Source organism: Amblyomma americanum, chromosome 3, assembly GCF_052857255.1.
Source record: "Amblyomma americanum isolate KBUSLIRL-KWMA chromosome 3, ASM5285725v1, whole genome shotgun sequence".
In the NCBI taxonomy this organism is placed as follows: Eukaryota; Metazoa; Arthropoda; class Arachnida; order Ixodida; family Ixodidae; genus Amblyomma; species Amblyomma americanum.
In genome coordinates this window covers 211,534,684-211,559,553 of record NC_135499.1, presented here as the reverse complement: position 1 = coordinate 211,559,553, position 24,870 = coordinate 211,534,684, and the positions used below count along the sequence as shown (strand labels likewise).

General features: G+C 47.8%; 1 protein-coding gene across 1 annotated transcript in view; it reads right to left on the bottom strand.

Moving 5' to 3' along the window:
• Positions 1 to 24,870, bottom strand: part of LOC144125995 (lachesin-like) — a 158,566-nt gene that overhangs the window by 2,667 nt on the left and 131,029 nt on the right. Inside the window, exons 3-9 of the mRNA XM_077659856.1 lie at positions 16,547 to 16,754; positions 13,052 to 13,207; positions 7,491 to 7,622; positions 5,866 to 6,156; positions 5,277 to 5,351; positions 4,432 to 4,500; positions 3,925 to 4,008 (exon numbers count right to left, since the gene is read on the bottom strand). Coding sequence (XP_077515982.1) covers positions 3,925 to 4,008; positions 4,432 to 4,500; positions 5,277 to 5,351; positions 5,866 to 6,156; positions 7,491 to 7,622; positions 13,052 to 13,207; positions 16,547 to 16,754 — 1,015 coding nt within the window. The remainder of the gene's footprint in view (positions 1 to 3,924; positions 4,009 to 4,431; positions 4,501 to 5,276; positions 5,352 to 5,865; positions 6,157 to 7,490; positions 7,623 to 13,051; positions 13,208 to 16,546; positions 16,755 to 24,870) is intronic.

Here is a 24,870-nt window from a genome sequence, read left to right as displayed (position 1 = left end):
TATTGAGCGAGCGAGTTCGGACCCTTCAAGATCTCAGGGACACCGCAAAGCACTGACATTACGCGCATGTGTTCAGACCCCGTACGGCCATGGCACTGGCACCCCGGCTGACACAGCGAATCTATACAAGGTGTCAACGAATTGTGACAGAGGTGTCAGTTTTTTGCTTTTGTCTCATCCGAGATATAGTAAAATGCTTACAACCGGCCTTTTTCTCCTTTTCTGAAGTTGCGAATTGATAAGCAAGCAAGTGCCACGTATTCCCGCAACGCAAGAGAGGTTCCGCTTTTGGGCACACAAAACAACTGTTAACTAAGCAAAAGAAGAAAGTTGCTGGAAGATATATAAAACGCAATTCGGAAAATTCAAAATGAAGGTCTCAGGTAAGTTGTATTCCGCTGTACCTGCTTGTGCCAGAAAAGTTAGTGTTTCTTAAGGTGCTGTCGAGGAAAAGCCTGCTTGTCGAAACATCATCAGCGGACTGAGGGTTCGGTGTTTGTTCGATTACCGGTTTTCAATGCGCCTCCATCGTCCAACTTCTTCGTGTCTCGGAGGCTAATAAATCGTGCTTTTAGTAATAAACAAACGCAGCCTAACTTCTCTGGCTTGACTTAATCCATCATGATTCATTGAGACGAAAAACGCGCCGTGGCCACAGCAGCAAGTGACATTAACGAGGGAACAACGCGTTGTACTGTAACCGTTTGAATGTTGTCACCTTTTTATGATGATTGATGAGAAATGTAGCACTCCTAAAAATTACTGAGGCTAGTTAAGACATGTAGCAACTTCCTAGAAACTCTCTGGAGTAGTTTATACCTCTCCGGTAATCGCGTTAAAAATTTTTAAGGACGATTAAGATTCTGCCTAATGTGAAATTGTGAAATATGAGCGCAGCTCTCTCGGTGTCTCAGGTTATGTAGGTTCATTGTTTTGCTTTGCTGGGTCGTCGGCACGCCTGGCGACGATATTAGTTCGAGAGTAGCATCAGTTGATGAAGACTACAATGTGCAATGCACAGCGCGCGAGAATGTGTACATCAGTCCGATAGTAGTATTAGTTGATGAAGATGACAATGTGCAGTGGCCCGCCGCGGTTGCTCAGTGGTTATGGCGCTCGGCTGCTGGCCCGAAAGTTGCGGGTTCCATCCCGGTCGAGGCGGTCGCATTTCGATGGAGGCGAAATTCTAGAGGCCCGTGTACTGTGCGATGTCAGTGCACGTTAAAGAACCCCAGGTGGTCAAAATTTCTGGAGCCCTTCACTACGGCGTCCCTCAAAGCCTGAGTCGCTTTGGGATGTTAAACCCCCATAAATCATAATCAAAACAAATCACAATGGGCAGTGCGCAGCGCGCGAGTATGTTGCAGTTTAACACGAGGCATGATCGGCTGCGGCGATATGCTAGTAGCAAAAAAGGAAAAAGAAGCGGCGATATGCTAGTGCTCTCCAGCATTGGCCAGCGATGCTGATCTGTTCGCGACGCCGCGGGTTCGAATCTAAGTCGCGGAAGTGCTTACTTGTATTTATTAATTTATTTATGGTTTGCCTTGATTACACCGATGACGGCGACGTGGCTCAGCTCACGAACGGGCGCTTAAGACCTGCGCTCTAAAAAAAAATAATTCAGATAAAACATTGCAGATGGCAGGAAAGCGAACCCGCGACCTATACGGCTGCTCAGCAGAGTGCCTCCCAGTCGGCGCAGAACAGAGCGGCGGGTCGCGGCCGCTTTAATAGACGGGCGGGAAGGGGGTTTATGAGAGGGCGGGAAGCGCAAAAGGGTCGCCTTTTTATACGAGCGACCGTAAATGAGTGCTTGCTCGGGCCCCGGCGAGCCAGCAACAACGGTGCCAATGGCACCCATTCCGGCAAATTGTAGTGTCGGCCCCTCTGAGCGAGTGCTGGCGACGGCGACGAGAGCCCGGGTTCGTATATATATACGGCCTGCCATTTATCGCGAAGAGGACACGTCGCATGTAAATGCGCCCACGACGACGGGCTTGCAGCGGCGCGCATTGTGGGGCTGCGGCCAGCTCCACATAAGACGCTCCGCTGACGCCTTCATAAAGCATACACGCCGACTGCGTGAGCAGTCGGGGGCGGTGCTCGATGCAGTGCGGAGTTGCCACACGCCGAGAGAAAGCGAGCGTGAAACGAAAATTACGACAAGCGCGATTGGGGGCAGCGCGCGAGTTGTGCGATTCCGGCGGGATTTCATGCGGCGCGCATTTACGCTAATAATTTTTGTCCGTCACTCGATCGCTGCCTCGCTTTAATGTGTGGGCCTGTTTTCTTCTCATTTCATATGCTCCGTGGATGTTTGGATTTCTAGGGTCATTCGGCCAATGCCAATTTGTTGCTGAGTTGTAGGGGCATAGCAGCGGTGATTGGCCCTGTGACATTTACACGCCGACGTTTCTCAACGTGAACCGCGGAGAATACTTCTCTGAATGCGGCGTCGCGTTTGAAGAGGCCATAAACTCGACCCCCGAGTTTTTCATTTCTCAATTGCATTCAAGTAGGTGAACATATTCCTATTATTTCTTCATTTTTTTGACGCGGAGGGCTGAGTTTCTTCCCAATAACACGAGAATTAAGTAAATAGAATATTGTCTTTCGCTACAAGATGGTGGGTGCAGTTTAGTAATCTTATGGAAGTACGACGTGGCAGAAATGGACCTGTATGGCCACTCCACGGACGGCATCTGTTTATTGCAAAAAATCATTTTTTATCTTTTTGTTCTATTTGTGAAGAAGCGCTCTTTAGGAACCGCTCCAATTCGCAAGTTTTGTTTTATGATGCCTTCCGTCTTCCATGTATTATAAATAGCACGCGAGGCTGCCATGGCAGAGAACTCCGCCGTGATTTCTCAACTGTTCACGAATTATAACATTCACAATATTCTCTCTCTGAAAAATAAAGTTCTGTTTTTGATGACATTTGCATGCGCGATATTTTCTAACTGCAATCTTTGAATCTAGTCTGACTTCCTGTGAGGTTTAAAGTACCTTAAGCGCGCTTGCTTCCAAACCCTTACTTGCATTTTGGGGAAACTATTTCGCGTAGAAGAGGTTGCTGTAGAAAGTACACCGCGTCTTCAGTGTCTATGGCTTGCATTCGGCTGCCAGGCCAGTCATAATGGAATATTTAACTGCGCATACTGCGTATACTGTGTCTACTGCTCTTCTTGTTATTTTTCCTTTTTCCCTCTCTTTCTATACAGTTCGTGACCCTTTGAAGCGGCTGACTCGCACTATTGCTTCATATCGCATAAACACGCTTCTTGTGGCAAATTTTTACCTCTAGCACAGCAATAGTCCTTTCTAGAGCAGCTGATCAAAGTAATATAAGAAAGGATGATATGCAAGGCAGTTCACAGTACAGCATTGTAGTAATAACCGCAATGAAAGTAAAGTCTCTTTAGTAAAGCAGCGCGAACAACGTAGGACAAGATGAAGGAGGACACAGGACGGGCCCGTCCTGTGTCCTCCTTCATCTTGTCCTACGTTGTTCGCGCTGTTTTACTAAAGATGCATCTATACCAACTCGCCCAAATTAACGTTCTACTTAGAAAGTAAAGTACTGCTTGGATGTCTTCAGCATCTTGCTAGTACATGCTACAAAGTCCAGACAAAAAAAAATTCTTTTCGATATCTTTTCTCCAAATGGAACGTGTACGTGTCATTGTAGACAGTAGCCGTCATTTATGTTGCAGGCAAAGTTGAATTCTATCAGAGAGAAAACAATGCACATAACCTTTTTTTGGGGGGGGGAGGGGGGGGGGGGAATGAAAACTCAACCTCGTAAATCGGAATAGCACAACCTTGAAGTGCAACATTCGTTTTAACGCTGGTTATCAATTTAAAGCGTCAAATAATTATTGGAAGGGCAAAGAACAAGTAACTGTTGCATAGAGAGCTTACCGGCTCTCTCGTAGTCCGGATTATAGTTGGGAGGAGGATAACCCTGGGTGCCTTCCTCTTCAGTGGAGTACTCTCCTCTGCGTCCTGATAGAAAAGAAGAAAAATTCGACAGACGATCAGCCCGAAAACTAACCACTACTGCAGAAAAAATATTCAAAGCGAGGAGATTCTTTTTTTTTTTTTTGAAACCACAATGAGTTCAACGCAGGGCTGCATTTATGCATGATGTGCACTCTGATATTAACAAGGTTGGTTCCACACACCTGCGATAAAATAACGCAATGTTATGATATTTGCAATTGAAGCCCTCTAATAAAGGCACCCAACGAACAGGTCCACACAAATCGCATACTGTAAGCTAAGAACGAAATCCCACAGTCAGTAAAAAAGCTTCAAGAGCTCTTTAATTACTTCGAAACCAAATAGCGTGGCTATAAAAAGGCGTTAATCACCTACGACTGTCGCCGGGGAAAAAATAAAGTTCAGCTGTTCGTGAGATGCACACACCTTCTTTGAGCAGGGCGTTGGAAGCGTGTGTTCCTAAGTGGTGCCGGGGACCGTTTGATTGCTGCGTCGCTGAAAGGTACAAACAAACGTGCAAAAACGAGGAGCATAGATATTCTCAATCGTTATCGTTTGTTTCTAGCGCAAACTTTACACAAGGAGGTCATTTGGCGAAACGAAACTCGGTAGACGTCCTGTAATAAGCTTGTTTACCATCGTTTTTTTTCCCTTCAATTTCCTTTCTTCAGTTAGTTTAGAAGCAGTGCAGCGCACCAGTCATTGAAGAGCCACTCAGACTTTTACCTGTTTTTTTATTTTTTTTTTACTGATAATGCTCACAGTGCTCTTGCGCATACTAGTTGCTTTGCACCAATTTATTTATTGATGGAATTCAGACAGTAGAAAAGCCGTTTTTTTGTACACATAGTGAGCTTCTCTGCATGTTCTTTTAACACGCCAATCCGCACTCTACGCTGTACTGAGTAAGATTGATGGCGTCCCATCCCCGCCATAGTTTATGGATTCTCTTGACACTTATGGAATCTCTTTGCTTTAACTAGAAATGCTGTGAAATTAACAAGTGCAGAAAAAATAAATAAATACATTTGTCGCACGAAATCGCGCGAATACTTTAGCTCAGATAATTTGTGACCCCATATATCGGCTAGAAGCTACGTTGAAAGCATACTAGGTGCGAAAGAAAGCTTAATCCACGCTGTTCTGTAACTCTCTGTTTTTTTTTGTTTGGTGTAGCGCTATTTGAAGCGCATAATTTCGCAAAGCTATGCGGTATTTAGAAAGCGCGTCCAAAGTTGCGTGTTGCCACCCTCTCTTGACGGAAAGCTTACACGTAGCCTCCCAGTGCTTCTTGACTTGGAACTCCCTGGAAGACGCCACTGTCGAAGACGTCGGCCGCGGTATCTCTGCAAGAGTATTGGGATTTATGTGAAGACAAAGGGGGAAAAAATCCCTGCGCGAGGTTTATTAAGTCACCCGCTGTGTACACTGTAAGTTGGGCTTAAAGAAATTATGAGAAGCTATTGATCAGTGCTTCTTTATAGTTCTCAATTACATAATTTTAATTAATGGTGCCAAAAGTAAAGATTTTGGCAGAGTCATCATTTGTGGAATACTGATATACTACTCCCATCTAAATTAATAAAACAATTAGTACGTAAGAACGGCTTTCTTTTATTCTATCAAGCCTTTTATTTTGTTTCCAGTGCATGACCAAAGCTATGGGTCCTTGTCTGCTTTTAAACAGGCGAGCTAATTTTTAAAACCGATGTCGAAATCTTAGTTTGCGTTGCGCCTCCTGCCCTGGAGTTTTGAAAGTATAGTAGCAAGGAGGGCAAAAATGTTGACTAATGAGTACAGTGCCACCTCTGCCTATGCTGAATCGGCGAAGGGCATGCTCTATGGTACGAGCTCACTGACCCTGGAGCTTGATGTTGGCCTCGGTCTCTCCGAGGGGGTTCTTGGAGACGCACTTGTAGGTGCCGAAGTCTTCGGGCTTGAGGTCGCGCACGGTGAGTCGCAGCAGCAGGCGGTAGGGCCCCGTCTCGAGCACCAGCGAGTCATGCTTGGCGTTCGAGATGAGCATAGTGCCGTCGTCGCGCTCCCAGAAGGTCATGCCGCGCGGGTGCGTCTCCAGGTTGCACTCGAGCGTCACGTCGGCCCCGAGCGGAGCTCCGACCAGCTGGTTGGGCTGCCATATCATGGGCGCGACTGCGACAAATACGCGGCACCGCCGCCACTCGGTGTGGGGAAACATCGGTCTACAGCCGATGGTTAACTGTAGCGCTGAAGAACACGCCATGTCTGTATACTCCAATTTTACATGTACCTTGTAGTTGCTTAAATTAATCGATGATCGAGAGAATAAATAATACGAGCGAGAGCACTGCATGGGGAATACAGTTATAAGAACATTACAGCTGTTCTGATGCGCAGCTCAGTCACATGGAATTATATAGGACGAAGATGGCTTAAAACCAGGCTGTAAGACTAAGCGAATAAGCGAATCCGCCTGGCGAGAAAATTGCAGCGAAAATAAAAATAGATAAAAATTTGACTTGTCGCCTCGTTGTATACGAAAAATTGTCGTGCACAAAGAGTTTCCTTTGTTTTTCTTCGGACTCTTTGATGGTAAATGTTGCCACAGTACATCGCATAGCGGTAGTTTTTATGTGAACTTAATTTGCTGCATTAGATGAGTGTTAGTCACCTCCCTCTTACACATCGCGCCCTTTAAGAGATCGCGATGGTCTGAATCGTGTCACGTGTTGACTGGGAGGTGCATCTGTCTGGTACGGCGTTACGAGGGCTGACGTAGAGATGGCGAGTTAAGTGAAAATTTTGGCAAGCTAGTAAGAGAGTACATAGGAAAGCCTTGAAACCGGTTATAAAAACATCGAGTTTTATAGGACTCGGCGACGCGGCGTAGAAGCGGACAATTACACGCTAATTAAGGAAAAGTCGCCGCGGTGGCTCAGTGTTATTTTGCTCGGCTGCAGACCCGAAAGACGTGGGTTCGATCCAGGTCGCGGCGGTCGCATACCGGGGGAGGCGAAATGCTAGAGGCCCATGTACTGTGCGATGTGAGTGCACTCTAGACGACTCGAGGTGGTCAAAATTACCCGGAGCCCTTCACTACGCGTTCCCTTGTGGGCTTAGTTAATTCGGCACCTTAAACCCGACAAAACCGAAGCAAACTACATAAGGAAGACATAGATATCGCGCATTCTACGCGTTAAAAAATCACACTGCTATTTTTTTGCACAAACTGCTCGATAGTATGTATTAAGATTTTATATTGAAGCACTCCAATAAATAGTGTCGCGCGCTGCTCAGCGAAAGAACAGCACTCCATCTGTCGCATTTCCGGCTATCTTTCGCTAAATGACAACGGTTACAACCACTGCTATCCAGTTTACAATGACACGGGAAAATGTGCACGCAGCATTTTAGCTTAGGCGATTGGCTTAGTTGGTGGAACATGGCTCCGGGAAACAGCTCAACACACCGCGGAAGAGCACCTAGATGATGTACGCTGTACTCACAGTCGACCTTGAGGAGTATGCGCTTGCTGACGGAAGGCTGCACCCCATTGGAGGCGATGCACAGGTACGGCCCCATGTGCAGCCGCGTAACCTTGGTCATGTTGAGCCACTCGCCCTGGTAGCTCGGTACACCTGCGCAGGACCCCACAAGATAAGGTTGGCCAATTTTAACACCGTTTCATGTACGAATCCTGGCCATGCCTGATGTAATGCAGTTGACCTAGGGAAAGGAAGACGTAGACATCGACACCCGCAGTGCTAACGTCGTCGGATGAAGGAGTGCTTACTTCACCTTACTTCACCTTACTGCACTCGAGCAGGAAAAACTCGATATCGCGTGAAAAAGTGACGATAATGGGTTATACATCGCTCTTTGCCATTTGTGAGCACTTCTCTGGATTCTCATAGCACTGGTGTGGCGAATAGACAGAATGCTGCATGTTATTCGCTTTACTTACATGCATGGTAATGAGCAGAAAATGTGCGAGCCACCTCGAACAGCTCACGCGAGTTTATATGGAATATATCAGTCTAGAAGGGTATAACGCATCGCTTCATCGCTGATTCCACGCGCCATGGCAGCTCAGTTGATAGCACGTTCGGCTCATGAGCCAATTCCCCCAAGACCTTTTGAGGAGGCACTTGCTAAAGCCGAGGACGCGACAAGCGGCCGCGTTTTCCTGCCAACAAGCCTCGATTACTGCCAACAGGCAGCATTGCAGATGCCATATATAACTAATCATGGTTGAAGCGTTCATGACAGATTATAGCAAGTCGGCCTCCTAGTCACTGTCTTGATCACATGCTTGGAAGTCAGGAAGTGCTCGCACGTTGCGTGCAGTGGCCATTCACAACCTTAGCGACCTAACCTAAGGAGTCAAGCTTAAAGACTTCAATTCCGGTTCGCTCGCCATCAACGACGCATTGCCACAAATCCTCATGCTCATCGTTCACGCATAAACTCGTTTAATCGCACGCTTGTCTCTTCGGAAGGTTTGGTTTCACTTTAGCACAGTCTGTTCTTCGCTGTCACGCTGAGAGGATTGAAGGAACGAAATCCCTTTTCCGCACTGATCCTCTCGTGCTGCGGGTATGTTACCACTGCAAACCGTGTCGTACGAACTTCCAGAACAGGAGCGCGATTAACTGCGCTGAAAGTTTCAAACAGGCTCGAATGTAAACAAACTTTGTTTCTCACGCAGTTTGATTAGAGCGTCAATAAATGCAGCAGCCTCGCGGAGTTTGCAGGGCACTGAATGGGAGACGGCGCCTGCAAGTGAACGGCAAGGGCCACCCCCAACGCGAGCTGTTTTGAACCACTCGGGCTTTGCGGGGAGCCCTCCCTCGTCTTGCCTATTGCGTTCGGGCCGCACGCGGCATTGTCTCAGCGGAAGCCGTCAAGCGCAGCCGGGCCCAGTCATGCGCGCGGCAGCCGCGCCCTGAATTCGAACACCCCCCCAACTATTTCAGTGGTCGGCCGCATTATGACCGAGTCAATGCTATAAGATAATTAGCTGCGGCATTAGGGATTGTTCCGAGTGCCGAAGCTGTATGCCAGAGTCGCAAAACGATTAAGCAGTCGTAGCTTCGCTGGTACTTCGCCAGCGTAGCGTGGAAGCCTTGATCCAGAGCGCGACATCTTAAGGATGACTGGTTCACCGTGATTTAAGCAACAGTGCTGCAAAGTTTGTTGCAAAAAAAATGGGGCTGCTCAGCTAGCCATGCGTACTGTCACCTAACGCGCGCACCTGGAGGAGAACAAGAGATGGGAAGACAGATCCACAGGAAACTGTGGACCATCTATGCTGTGAGAGTTTCATCAGGCAGACACTTCATGTCTGACAGCTTCATTGCTGCAGTGTTCTCGTTGATACTTGTTCCTGTCGATGATTAGACTGCGGCCTCACCATCTTCGATTTCGCAAGTAGTCTCGAGTTTGACTGAATCAGGGTGCTTCAGTAAGAAGGCTTTGCATATTCATGTGCTGATGAAAGCAAAGGTTCTACTGCGTCGCAAAGATCTGAGATATCTACTCTTTGGAAAACACTTTAAAGTGATTTGTAGTACCTTTAAAGCCTTTACGACAACCTGGAACGTAGCCATCTCTTCAGTCATTTAGACAGTTTTCAACTGAAATTCTACTGAATGTGATGAGGCTGCTGGCTTCGCAGTTGAGACGGCTTTTGCAGCTAAGGCAGAAGCAATTTCCTTAAAATGTGTTCCGAATGCTTTAGGGACTGGCACCTTTATTTTCTTTACTACTGTCGCTGATAAGTAACAAAGCAAAGTGACACGCATGCAAGTAAAGAGAGCCCAGATGAGGGAAAGGAGGAAATAAGGGGCCCCACAGCTACGAGACCACAGATAGAAATTACGAAAGTAGCGGATGAATCTTGCACTGCACAAACACACGTAGTCTGGCACAAAGACTTCGGAGCCCAAAGGAAGCATATTGACAAGAAATCCGGTAGGGTCTGCATTCAGTTATTCGAAATAAATTGCTGACGCAAAACTCACACGTTGCTAAATGTTTGAGGACCCTGTACAGGGCAGAGGCTCATGTATGTATTTCTCCTCCACCATTACCGATGCGTGCCGCGATGTAACTTACATGACCGTAAAGAGAAAATCGTATCGGGAAAATTCTGTGATGATGCCGTTTTTGCGCCTGCGCCGAGGAAGCAAACATCGTTTGCATCTTCATTTTCACGCAACTCCGAGAAAGGCCAGGGTGCGCATGATTTGCGTGCCATCACTTAGCCAGGGCACGCAAAAAGACAAACGGCTTTTCGAGAGAGGAGCTCGCGTAGCGTAGTACACAACGCCACGAAGCGAGCTCCCCCCGCAGCCGCCGCAGAGTTGTGTTGTGAGGGAAAGCTGCAGGCAGTGACGATCCATCGACGAAGGCGGAGCAGTCAGCAAAGCGGAGGCAGGGGATGGGGGGGACCCTATTTTCTATTTCGAGCCTCTTGTTTCAGCAAGAGAAGCCAGTGGCCGGCAGGGCCCCGGGCCGGACCGGACGACGCCACGAAAGGACCGTGGGACCGTGTGACGACGTCGTAACTTTCACTTAGGCGCTGTCCTCGAGACTTCAATTTTCAAAACGAGTTTCTCTGCCGTTTTGCTCTTTGCATGCCCCGCACGCCCCCTTGGTGTCTGTGCAACCCTTTACTTCTCCCCCCCCCCCCCCACTCTCTCTCTTTATTCCGCAGCCTTCCTCCTTCCTCGCCCCCTTCTCCAGCTCAGCACCCGTGCCCACCACCCGTGTTCCTCTTGTTTCTGGTCTCGGGCAGCGGCGCCCTTTACAGGCGTGCGGGTCCTCCTCCTCGTTACATAATGGACGCAGACGCGCCCTCGTCGCTGCCGGGGCGCCGTACGTCTTTTACGCACTTTGAATCATGTCGTGCGCCTTTACTCCGCTCTCTTGCCTCCGCCAGCGTCGTCGTCCCGCGAGTTAAGGCTCGTTCCTGTTTTCCTTTCTCTCAAGCGCTTCTCTTACTCTCCTCAAATTGGTGTTTTTTAAAACCTCTTTGTCTTCTTTCTCGCGTCCTTTTTTTTTTCTTTCAATCGTTCCCTCTTACTCCCCTTTCCTTTTATTATGGCCAGCGTGGCAAATCTTCCGAAGCGCCGTCGACTCGCCACTTCTTAGTCTTGCGAGTCGCGTTTTTCCTGCGGCCCCTGAAGCTCTTGCATCCGCTGTAGCATTTTTCACATTCTCTTCTTTCGACGCTTATGCCGTACTTTCCTCTCTGCTGCCCCTGCTGCTGACCAAGTGGGGTTTTATGCCAGAGCCAAGGTGTAGGCGAAAGCGGGCAAGGACGCCACGACACAGGAAGGACAGTCGTTAACGGCGCAACTGCTGTTGGCGTTATTAGGTTCTCCGACCGTGCCCGAAGAAACACACGTACGGGGGGGATGGATGCTTCGGTCCTGTGTGCGATGTCATAGCAGCGGGACACGCACTGCTAGCGTGCGGCGGCCCCCGGTTGCCGTGACTCTGCTTGAATGAATTAGACGCGCAATGCGCGAGCCTGGGACTTTTGAGTGCTCACGCTCCATCCAGCGCTGGATGCGAGGACCTTGACGATCATCTTGTGTCAGCGTACGTGGGATCCCAAGAAAAAGAGTAGGAGTCGAACGCAAGCAGCGAAGAAAGTTACTCCCAGACTAATACAAAATTCAGGACGCCGAGGAAAATCTTTGTGCATTCCTTCCGCGTAGCGCACTAAGCTGTTACGCGCGCTAGCTCGCATGGGTAGTGCGCCAGCCTTGATGCCTGCGACGCTAATGGAAGCCCCGAGATGGCAGGAAGTCGCCTAACTGCACTCCGGAAATTTCGTACCGGGGTGAAAACCAAGCGCCAAACGTCTCTGAACTAAAGTTGTCTGGTGAGCCTGTGTTAGGGTTTGAACGAAGACAGGCTTCGCGTTGCTTTTAGAAAGATCGAGTTTTATTGGCGGAAACTTGGGCTGCGTATTATGGGACTTCCCCTAAATCTCATAACTTTGCCTAATGCACGCGTGTAGCTTATGATCCAGCGGCCTTGAGTCCTCAACGATATTTCAGGTGATTACAGCGTCAGGATCGGGTCGTGCAATCTTGTTGCATAGATGAATTTTCTATGTAAGATATTGTGGTGCCGCGCATTGCAATATAGCCTTGAAACAAAGAGCTTCGTGCGGGCGATTCTTTTTTTCAAAATGGAGGGCAATCAAACCTGCAAGTAAGCAAGTAAATATTCGTAAATTTTTCAGAATGCTGTTCTCACGAAAAGCAATTCGGTCGACCATCAGTTCAAAATACTTGTCTACAAAATGTACATAACTTAATATTCTGTGTCACTTCTACGTACAAATAACTGTTCGAGCTTACAGCGCCGTAGCATAATGAAGAGCTTCAGTTAAGTAAGAAACAGGTAAGTATACTTCTAACAGGAACGGGACTAAAAAAGACTCTAGGATTGATTAACTTTAACGACCTCTCGGATTTCTTCTTGTACTCTATTGTGTGAGGACAGATATTACTGTGGAATCAAAAAAATATAACAAACAGAAAGCAGGCAGCTAGCTATAAATATGCATGTTGATAAACAAGCTTCGTTAATAAACAAGTCATTTTTACTCCTATACCGGCGAAATGTTTGCGGCAGTAGAGGCTCCTGTGGGGTTAATTAGCTCTTCCCAATAATTGCTACAGTTTTCAGTACAGCACATACATATTGAGTATGGACTTTTGCAATTAATTCGCGTGTACAGTACAGAGATAGGAGACGCTTACGCGTGTATCTGTATACTTTTTCATGCGTGTGTATGTCCTTGCATCTAAGCGGTCCCGTTTACGCAAACAGTTTCTACTTTTCTCGCCTATACCAACTCCGCCTACTGCCTGACTTCTTTTTTCACGCATCACTCTGCTGTTTCCCTTTTATTTCCCCGGGCCTTTTGCGGCTGTGAATTGCTTTTTTTGTCTTCAAAATAGAACCTCTAATGAGCACACGCACACAAACATACGCAATGGGAAAGGGGAGAGGGAGGGGGCGAACAGTTAGACTGACGTAGTACCTTTCTTGCCGGAGAGCAGGATCAGCGCGTCATCCTCACGGCGCCACTTGATGTCAGGCTCTGGCGTCCCCGTGGCCCGGCAACGGATGGAGACGTCGCTGTTCTCACGCACCTCCATGTCCGAGCTGGTGTTCTCGTCGTCGATCCTAGGGGGCACTGCGTAGCATATGGCGGGTGCACTCTGGATAGAGCACTCGCAGCGAGCAACTGCTCAAAAGAAGGCATCGCTGTCAAGCAGGCACTCCCCCATTGGTCACTCAACTGCACCGCTGTTAAACTTACCAGTGTAAGCACGGGCTTAAAGCAAGTCGCGTTTGCCGTCAAGCATTTTATTTCTTTAAAAGTCTTTCAAAGCCGCCACGGTGGTTCAGGGGTTATGGCGCTCGGCTACTGACCCGAAATACACGGGTTCTATCTCGGCCGCGGCGGTCGAATTTCGATGGAGGCGAAATTCTGGAGGCCCGCGCTGTGTGCGATATCAGTGCACGTTAAAGAACCCCAAGTGGTCGAAATTGCCGAAGCCCTTCACTACGGCGTCCCTCATAGCCTGAGTCGTTTTGGGACGTTAAACCCCATAAACCAAACCGAAAGTCTCTCAGTATAATGTTTATTCTTCTTTTCTTTCAGTGTCCCGTATACGATAAACATATCAAGCTGTGCAATGGTTAAGGTTTCTAATCCACACGAAGCTTTCCACGTGCTCCGATAGAGATAAGGTTGAATGACGGCCGGTAGTACGTCGGCGTCACTAGTGCAAACATGAGAGTAATTTATATTCGGCCTGTTTAAAGAATCTGTCAAGCTACAGAAATACTTTCTGCAAAAGATTTGTTTTCTACAAAAAAGAAGTGCTCAAAATAGGGCAATTTAAGTTGACTCATGATAAGAAAATAATACGTAGTAAGAACTGCTTCATTAGAAGGTGTATGATGCAGAGCATTCGCTAAGAATTATTTTTAAATGTCGGTTATTTGGAATTACTGCCGTGTGTGTGCTCGTAGTGCAAAAAGACCCACTGCACTGGCATGCGTGGCAGATGTCGCGGCAAAAGTAACAAAATCAAGGGATGGCAGAAAGAAGGAGCTAGTTCTACGTGGTTGAGCAGCAACGTTAAGCAGATTATGTGGCCGGAAAGGCCAAGATGTTCTTTAACTCGTTCTTTTTTCGCTTAACCCCTGCTAAACGGCGGCTGGCCCACGAACCGCCTTACGCAGACCAAAAAGGATTTAGTCCAAAGAAAATGCACTAAAACATTCCAATGTGTCAGAACATATGAGAATAAATCAATCTGAACGCACGCTGCCTGCTGGCGCCGTGCCACATTTTGTCTGGCTGGGGCACTTGCTCTTTAGGCGTTTGCAGCGCATTCGCTACCCATCAGACTTATTCGCTTTTTTCTTTTATGTCTGCTTCTCAGGAGAGTTCTGATTGTAGAGAGGAACAGCGTCTCAGAGCCTTCAAGGGCGCTCTCTCGCTGCTTGTGAGCAGCTCAGAAGAGCGCCCGAGAGCCGAAAAAACATCTGCATTTCAAGGGGCGAGCGACGCTGTGAAGAGGTTTCCATGCGTCCGCGCACACGCAAGCACAAACGACGATGCAAGATGTTTACAAAAAACCTTGGAACTCGCGCATTACAGTGGCCCGCTCAATTTCGGCCTGCGAATAAGAAAACTGCTTTGAGCCACTTCTGAAGAATGCCAGCTTTTTCCTTGATGGTTTTTGTGCGTCTTCAAGGAACATAAATAGCGAGCTGCTAAACTGCATGTACACGTTCTTTTGCAAAACTTAATGTGCTAGCACGCGTGGCGGTTTTTTATATGCTGCACTTCCGTTTAAACCATTCGTGCCACTTTCTAGAGTTGGTTTCTTCTCGACGTAATCAATGCCGCTAAACGGACGACAGCAGTGCCAAGAAACATTGCTCTATCATTGTTTATCTTTCAGTCGCAGATTGTTTGCAAAGAAAAAAAAATCGCTTCCAGTTTGAGCTAAAACTCTGCGCTCTTTTCTGGACTCGGCGTATGAACTTTGAGACTATTACAGCATAATACGCGCTCGTTTTAGTCGAGTGTGTGACAAGCCTAAAGAAGAAGGTTCTTCAATTTGTGCAGAACGTTTACGGCACTCAGCAATCTCTGCAGTCTATTTTGTTCTCCCGTCGAGTGGATGAGTAGACTAAAGCGCGCACGAGTAAACAGACAGGTAGCGACCATGTGAATACCATGGTACAAATTGGCTTTTAGCTCGAGGCACACACATGACAAGGACGGTGAGCTATGACTGGACAAGAATAAGGTGGATGAACGGCTCGTTCGTATGAAAATAGGTAAGATGCACGCACGGTTGAAGCTAAGGTTTGGTTTAGTTTGGTTTAGGGGGTTTAACGTACCAAAGCGACTCAGGCTATGAGAGACGCCATAGTGAGGGGCTCCGGGAATTTCGACCACCTGGGGTTCTTTTAACGTGCACTGACATCGCACAGTACACGGGCCTCTAGAATTTCGCCTGCATCAAAATTCGACCGCCGCTGCCTGAATCGAACCCGCGTCTCTCGGGCCAGCAGCCGAGCGCCATAACCACTTAGCCACCGCGGCGGCGGTTGCAGCTAAGGAAAACATAGGGAAATGGTATGGTATGATATGGTATGGTATGGTTCGTTGATTATGGGCTTTTATGGCGCAAGGGCATCTATGGGCAAAGAGCGCCATGGCACAAGGTATTTTCGAATTCTCAGGGTGGGGTCAAAGACCCATTTCCCAAGCATTTCACCCTAAATGAGCCGAGCACCAGACCAGGGGAAAGCTTGTGCCCATTGTATCGCCGGTGGGTACCCGGCGACACTGGGGATCGAACCCCGCTCCTTCCGCATGCGAGGCGAATGCTCAACCACTTGGCCACTGCTGCGATCGTATGGTATGGTATGCTACAGTACGGTACGGTACGGTACGGTACGGTACGGTATGGTATGGTATGGTATGATGTTTTATGTCCCTAAGTATCATGTTCGGCATGAGGGATATCGTAGTACAGGACTCCGCAACAATTTTGACCACCTGGAGACCTTTAACTGACGAAATGCTGCCGCCGAGGGAAGGGATACGATCCCGCGTCCATAAGCTATGCAGTTGCCCAGGATTGTTTTATGAACGGTCACTCGCGATTGTTACGCATTTTGTTGAGGATGTACAGTACCATTGTTTCGCAGTTTTTTTCTCAAAAAAACAAGCAGCATCGAGCAGCATTTGCCACTTGCGCACAATGTTCGCACTCAACGTGATGCATTAAAAGAAATTGTAAGTGTTTAGACCCCAAAGACAAACGTTAGTAATGAGGGACAGAAAAGTAGAGGATTCCAAATCGACGCTTATAGCCTTAGCGGCTCTTTGACTTTTACCGTGGCCCCCTCCATTTTCATGTAAAAGGGTTCAACTAAATGAAATGAAATGACGTCCCCCCCCCCTCCCCCTATCACCCATGCCCAGAGCCCATTGACTCACCGACGACCTGCAGGTAGCCCATGATCTTGTTCATGGGGTTGGTGTTGATCTGGCACATGTACTCGCCGCGGTCGGCCTCCTCGACGTCGCGCACGTGCAGCTGCCACGTGCGGTGACCGTTATGCGCGATGCCGTAGCGCGGGTTGGTCGTGATCAGGTTGTCGTGCATCGAGATGAGCATGTGCCGGTCCGTGTGGATCCAGGCCACCTGCGCCCACCGCCGAGTATTAAGAAAACGACAGAATGAAAGCTACGCTCAGGTCCGCAAAGATTACGATCGAGACAGTTTCTTTTTTCTTGAAATGTGAAAAAGAAAATGAACTATTTCTTCCGTACAGATGAAAACCAGAATCGTGTGTCGTGCGCTGCAGCTTCAAGCTCTGTACACGAGCTATGCTGCATTTATAGAGAAAAGTGAAGACCGTGAACAAAGTCTGGTCGAGCGCGAGTTCTGAAAAAAAAAGTCACTGTATTATATCACGACTCCCAACCAGGCTTACGATCAGTCTTTCTCATTGTGATCTTGGTGCTGAGCGCGCGTTACAACCGTCATCATTAGCCTAGCTACGTACACTGCAGGAAAAAGGCCTCTCGCATATCCCTGCTATTTACCCTGTTCTGTGCCACCTGCGGCCACCTTATCCCCACCAACTCTCTAACCTAATCCGTCCGCTTCACTTTTTGACGCCCCCCCCCCCCCCCCCCCCCCCCCCCCCACACACACACACACCCTGCTACGCTTGCCCTTTCTTGGAATTCATTGCGCTGCTTTAGGGGACTGTCGGTTATCTCGCCTTACATGCCTTGCCTATGCCCATTTATTTTTATTTCATATAGGGTACCAATAACTCGGGTTCATTATCTGACCCATTCTGGTCTCTTTACATTTCTTATCGTTCCACCACTAATTTTTCTTTCAACAACTCGCTGTGCTGTCTCCAATTCAAGTCCGACCCTTCTCGTTGGCCTCCACGTTCCCGCCCCATAGGTTAGGATCAGTAAGATATAGTCATTATATACTTTCTTCTTCAGGGATATTGGTGAACTACTATTCATCCCCTGAGAATGCCTGTGAATTGGACTCCATTCCATTTTTGTTCTAGTCAATTCAACAACGTGGTCCGTCTCTGCGGTCACTACCTGTCCTAGGCAGACGCATTTCCTCACCACATCCAATGCTTCACTGCTTACTGTAAACTGTTGTTCTCTCCCGAGACTGTTTTTGATCTTCAGACCCACTGTTCTGTTTTGCTTATGTCCTCGACCATGCCTTTCAGTTCGTCCACTGAGTTACTTACCAAGGCAAAGTCATCAGCAAATCGGAGATTGCTAAGGTATTCCCACCTCCACCTCCAGCGCAGCATTGAGTTGCAATACTGCGGCTTGATTTGGGTTCACTGTGATCCATCACTGAGGGCTCAGATGCATGCGGGGCAACGGCTGTTTATTCTTAATAACTGCAGCATTTCGAAGTCAGCCAAAGTTATTCTTTTGACTCGTGTCTTACAGCGGAAAGTTCAATGCGGTTGCTTCGGCCGAGATATTTATTCGCAATATCCGCCGTGCTACCGGCGCACATTCATATCGGGAACGCTTCCGTAACTAGTCTGCCGACATTTCCGTTATAAAACTCGGCAAGTTGTCCCTCAAGCTCCTTTAACTTACGAAACTGCTCACGATTGACTGCGATAACATCACTGCGACGTGTTCCATTGCAACATAACGGATGCGAGCGCTTGCGAATTGCGCCCTTTGTGCTCCCGTCTGTCGCGTTTCCCAGACCCAGCCGCAATTTTGGACGCCTTGATAACGCACGGTCGTCCAAACAAAAGGATTGCCTCGCGGTTTCGAAACTTCCCTCGAGCCCCTTCACCGAATGAAGCTCGGTTCGAAGAACGATTTGTCGCGCCAGTGTACACTCAACCGAGCAGAAATCGAACATCCCCTTGATTTGTAAGAAGATACCTTATTTTAGGATACGATTCCCTGGCCGCGTAATCAGGTCGAGTCTCGGAAGCGACAAACCTGATCTGCATAACAAGTATCGGCGACTGAGATCTGGCGCCGAAGTTCTTTCTACACATTGGTTCTATACAAAACGCCACAAAGCAAAGCTCTTAAGCGCTGTCAACGTCATGTGAGAAGCGTCGTGCACCGCCTGGGTTTATATGAGTCTTGACTGAGACAAAGAGAGAACAGAAACGGGCTGTCCCCTTAGGAGAGATAGACCTTAATTAAACATGTTGGCTTTCCTGTCCGTCGTGTTGGTTCAACTGTTCGGTACGGGGGGAACAGATGGTACGCTGGTGGTCCCGCTGGTATTGTTTCAGGAGTGAGCTATAGAGCTTTAGACGTCTATTCTTGCTTCGTGAGTTCTTCGTACTTGTACAACAATGCCTGCAGCTTTAAAATCGAAATTTGGGTGCACAGACGCTAGTGAGTGGCGCTTGCAGTTGCTTGTAATATATCATTCGTGTGTAGGTTCGAGTGTGGGACTCATTTGTTGCTTTGCTTGTTGCTTGTGCGTACAAGAGATCATTTGATGCTCGAGTGATACAACAAACAGCCATGGCTAGACAGTTACTTGTTCTTTCTGCGCGGAACGCCTGCGCACTAATAAAATACGATACAGTACAGTACAGTGCAGTGTGTTACAGTGCAGTTCAGTACAGTGCGATGCAGTACAGTACAGTACAGTACAGTACAGTGCAGTGCAGTTCAGTAGTACAATACAACACAACTACACAATTCAATACAGTATATTCGTATAGTTTTACCAACACATAACACTGCTCTTGAGCCTAAGCACAAAACGCTTGTTGACTGACCTAGCAGTTGGCGGATCCGTCATCAGTTACAAAGGCAATGTTATAAGCAAAGCAATGATGAGATAACAAGATCCCTTCTTGTCTGAGAAAAAAATACAAATGAAATAAATCAAAATGTGAAAAAAGACAATGTCTGACATGCACACGAAAGTAAAAATTAAAAGCAATATACAAATGTCATTCTTGTTTTGTTGCAAAGTGCCACTTTTGTATATTTTCACCATTTTTTTGAATACTGCATAAATCGTCGCTGATATCATTAAATCCTGTAGGTGCTTAATAGTTTCTAATTTTTGAACTGCAGTTTGTCAAAGCTCTTGGCCTTATATACCTTTCCGTTTTTCTAAATGCCCCTTCTTTGTGGAGACGTAATTTAAGCCACTACCCATAAGTATTACATATGAATAGTACACATAAACCACTGAAAACAAAAGACTTCGCTCACTTTCAGTGTGCCTATGTTTTCTTTTCTAGAGGTAAGTCTATTCCATGGGCGATATAATTTTCTAATCTTTCGATTAGCTCATTGATTGTTTGCATTAGGAATTCAGAACATGTGCCATGCGAAGCTAGCCCATAGAGCAAAACAGATTGCACTAATGCCTTATATTTTGTATTCCTTAAATGAACTGCAGATTTTCCTCGGAAATTATAAATTAAAGCCGCCATAATTCTTACCGTTTTTGCGTAATTACCCCACATTGTTATTTCAGCTTAGGGGTTGGTCCACATGAAGGCCTAAATATTTTACCACTGCTTGAGGTTTCAGTGGCAGACATATACAAGTGCGACAAGTAGATGCATGCAAACTAAAGGGTCGGTTTAGGCTAATTAGGATTTCTGGAACTTACAAGTTTCGTTCAATGAGAAGTGTCTTCCGGCAGACTAGCTGGCGTATTTCGTTCACTGTCAAACTGCGCGAAATGTAAGGATAATGCAAGAAAGGCAAACACACAAATCTGCGCGTTTGAAATTAGTCTGAAAGTTTTAAATTCTTTTCTCATAGTCCGTGTTCTTAAAAGATAGGGCAGATTTATATGCGAACTGAAATATTTTTGGACTAAGTAGTAAAGGATTAGGTCAGTAACATAAATGTTACTGGCGCTAAATAGCTATCTTGCGGCACGCCATATTTTGTGGTGTATAGCAGCTAAGTTGACTCTCATTTCTAACCATTTGCAATCGATCGGAAAAGTGGCTAGCAATATAATCTGTTAAAAGGACTTGAGAAGCCAAAATTTTCTAGCTCTCTTACCATTGGAGCATAGTCTACGGTATCGAAGGCCTTGGTAAGGCTCATGGAAATAGCTCGAACGGCGTGGTTGTTCTCGATCGAGTTAATAACGTAATGTGAAAATTCTTCCAGGAGCGCGATGGTGTTTTTTTTATGTGCGTGAATATAAATTTGACTTGATTTTGCAGAAAAAAATTTCACAAAACCATTTTTGCATTATTTGTGCTATATCACACAGCATTGCTATTTTTCAATAGTATGTATAGTATTTCTTCCGCTTTTATAAATTGTCCGTGCAGTCGATGTTTTTACCAGTTTGTGCATAACGCCAGTTTCTAATATCCCATTTAGTATTTTTAACATCAAATCTTTCAACTGAGTAAAACAGAAGTGCGTCTCAAAACCGGCGATTGTTCAGCTTCATCTGCCGCATGATCCATAGCTCTGTTTCATCTATAGCCGGTAGCAAGACCATGTGTACGCCTCCGCTCGCTATTTTGCATACGTCCGCGGTGTGCCATTCTTTTCTCATAGCTTTTCCACGTCTTCTTCAAACGTATCGTTGAACATAACGCCGTCGACCTCGTAGATCAAATTTCGATGGCTCAAAAACTGAACACTTCTGCTTTCTTACGTCCTGATGCTAAGGACAACTGCACCATGCAAAGTGCAACCTTTAAAACTTATGGCAGTACCCACAACTTCTAATAATCATTAAATGTAGGTTGTTGAATATGCAGCAGGATAGGTGGCCGCATGGAGGGATGGGTGACAGTGGGTGTGTCATTGAAAGAAAGTTCGCTGAACAAGCGAAGATACCCGACTCAGAGGAAAACCCAGAGCCTCGGCTACTGAACCGGAGTTCCCAGGTTCGAACCCGACCGCGGCGGCTACGCTTTTATGGAGGCAAAACGCTAAGGCGCCCGTATGCTGTGCGATGCCAATGCACGTCAAAGATCCCCAGGTGGTCGAAATTATTCCGGAGCCGTCCACTTCGGCACCTCTTTCTTCCTTTCTTCTCTCACTGCCTTCTTTATCCCTTCCCTTACGGCGCGGTTCGGGTGTCCGCCGATATATGAGCCAGATACTGCGCCATTTCCTTTCCTTCAAAACCAATTATTAATTATTAACCCAGAGCCTCTAACGAACACGCAAAGGGTCGGACAAACGGTGATTTCACAGCGTCAGCTGTTAGGCGCCCGTTGCTTGGGTTCCGTGAGGTAGTAATGCATAACCGGAGGGTGGTTGCCATGGGAACCATTCGGATGGTGCCTACCGTAGAATGAGGTGCGCATGACGAAAGCGGAGGAATGCGTATTCGAAAGATGGTTGCCACTAGGACCACGCGGAGAGGGGTCACCGTGGAAGGAGGAGGGAGAGAAGAACGAGAGCGGAGGGCCACGAGCGGATCAGCGTAGGTGGCGACGCTCGCTTGGAAAAAGCACTGGAGAGGAGCATTGCTGATTGTCATTCCTGTGTCAGTTGCGAGTGTGGCGAGACGTTTGAGCGCTTATTCCGGGCACTTCCTTTTTATAGTGCCGAGAGACAATCGATATGCTGCACACTGGGCCGTTTCTACCCTGGCCCGGTGACGGAGATAAAGGACATTGGCCACAGCGATCGTCCGGACCAAATCCTTCGATTCGTGAGGGCGTAGGGCTTGTGAGAACGACTGTTATTTCCCAATACACAATGTCCTTGCTTGGTTACTTCGGGCGTTTCATATTTAACTGAGCCCTGCTCTCTACTTTATTTTTATAACCCACCTTCCCTTTCAGCCGCACAGGGTAGCATACGGGCACTTTCTTTTGGCCATCCTCCTTGCCTTCCTTCCTCCACTCTCTCTTTCTCCATCTCAGGAGAGTGCGTCGCGAATATTTCCAAAACTACGCGAAGCTACAAGGGCCGGCGAATACACATGCGGCTCGCGTAGACTGCAGTGGCAACAAAGCAATAAAAGTTATATTATTAGGCTTCCTTTAGATGTTGTTCACGAGGTTGTATATTTCTGTCACCTTTATTGTCTCGTTCAAAAAAGCTCAGGGAAAAAGAAAATCTAAACGCCACCGCAGCATACTTATGTTCATACCCCTTATAATACCGCCTTGCGATAACACAAGGCAAAGAATAAATGGTAAAGAACATATCTAAGAGCGAAAAGGCGCGCTCTTACTTTGACAGCAAAGAAGCAGCGTAGAGAGTGTCGCAGTAAAGAGAGCGACGCACACATACGCCACTGAGCTTAAAGCGAAGCTTTCAGTTTAGATTTCAGCCAAAGGAAAGCCTGTCTCTTGGGTTTTGAAATCCGCACAGTAATTCTGAAACAGAAAAAAAGACGACAGCAACGAAACGAAATATCCTTGTTACATTAGAGTCAGCTAAGAGTTAATACAAGGTTCCGATGATATCCCCTAGGAAAAAGTCAGCCTGGATTGGTGCGGTGCATGATCTTATGCATTATCCTGTGCAAAGTAACGACGGTACCCAGTAAAAGCACTTAGTTGGCTCGGCACGAATGTAGCAAGAATATTCCGCTTTTTAAATGGCTTCTTAATTTTTTCTAGAGTGATAAAGTGAATTACTATACCCTAACGTCAAGCCTTTTGAGCAGTTTCAGGGACTGTTTAGTGCCACTGGCTTTACTTTTTAAAATGTCCACAAAAAGCGTTACTAGCTTTTTTGACCTCAAGTTGGAAAGGTTTCTAAAGTACGTGTGCTGAACATGCAAGCGCCTAGATGGCATTTTCTCCTCCAAAGGGCCATCTCTTGATGTCACATATAAATTATTACGTGTTATATATTGTCACACTGCTGACATTCTGCTGGTGCCACCTGGTGGCCGAACCTGTCTCCCAGCGCGCGGCCGAACGTCTTCTTTTGTCTGAATGAGCGCGGCTGTTCGGCAAGCCTCGCCCCAGTAAACGGCTGTGCTTCCCGCTTCCTGCTGCGTTTGTCGATGAATTTGGTGGAGGTGCTGGGTGCCATCTCATGTACGCTGACCCCATCGAAATCCTTGACGCTTCTCCCCGACGCGCGGACGCCACACCTGTCCACAAAGCCAGCCGTCGCCTGCGAGGCCTGCAACCCGAGTTTGAGCCACTGAGAAGGCCTGTGCGATCTATGACTTCCACCACTGGCAGCCAGACAGGTCAGTACTCCGGCAGTGCCCCGCCGTTCGTCCATCTCGCACCTCGGACACCACCATCCTTCCACGGCGACCGGTTCGAGGATGTTGAAGATTGGGTGGCCAGTTTTGACCGGGTTGCGGCATTCAACCAATGGGACGACGAGCGGAAGCTGATGAATGCTTATTTCGCACTGCAAGACTCGGCGAAAACGTGGTTCGAGAACCACGAGGCATCCTTTTCCAACTGGGCAGCTTTTCGCCGTGAGCTGCTCGCCACATTCAGCTCGAACGAGCGAGAGGAAAATGCTGAAATTGCCCTTCGCTCCAGGTCACAGCAGTCCAACGAGAGCGTGGCCATGTTTATTGAGGACATGACCCACCTCTTCAATCGGGCCGACCCGGCCATGCCCGAAGATACAAGGGTGCGGCACCTTATGCGTGGGGTAAATGAGCAGCTGTTTGCTGGCCTCATGCGCGACCCTTCGAGAACCGTCGCCGCCTTCGCCAAGGAAGCTACGAGCATGGAACGTTCATTGCAGGAATGGAGCGCCCATTACGGCCGTCAGGCAAATGTAGCAGCCGCTCACTACTGCACGTCTTTGCCATGCCCCAGAGATGAGGCGCTGCGAGAGCTTGTGCGGAGCATTGTCCGCGAAGAACTGCGACAGCTCCACTTGGATGCTCCGTCGGCAAGCATACCTTCTACAGGTGATGCCCTCCGTGACGGAAATTCGGCGAGCGGTGCAGCCACCACCAGCATCACTATCGGAGGCGCACGTGATGTCTACAGCGATGCCCTGCGCCGACCTGCCCCCGCGCTGCAAGCGTTTCGCCCCGTTTGCGAACCACGACCACCCCATCGTTACCTGTGTCCCGTCGAGCAGCAGCAGGACCTGCGCCCTCCTTTCAGCAAAGCGCACGTATGGCGAACATTCAACAATCACCCGCTCTGCTACCACTGCGGAGAGTCCGGCCATATTCTGCGGAATTGCCCGTACCGGCGGATGGGTTTGAGAGGATTCTCACCGAACGCACCTCGACTGCGCTATGGTGAAAGACCGCAGGACATAGAGGAGTACCTGGCCACTCAGGTGCTGCCCCCGACCTCGCAGCGGCGCCAATCGCAATCGCCGTC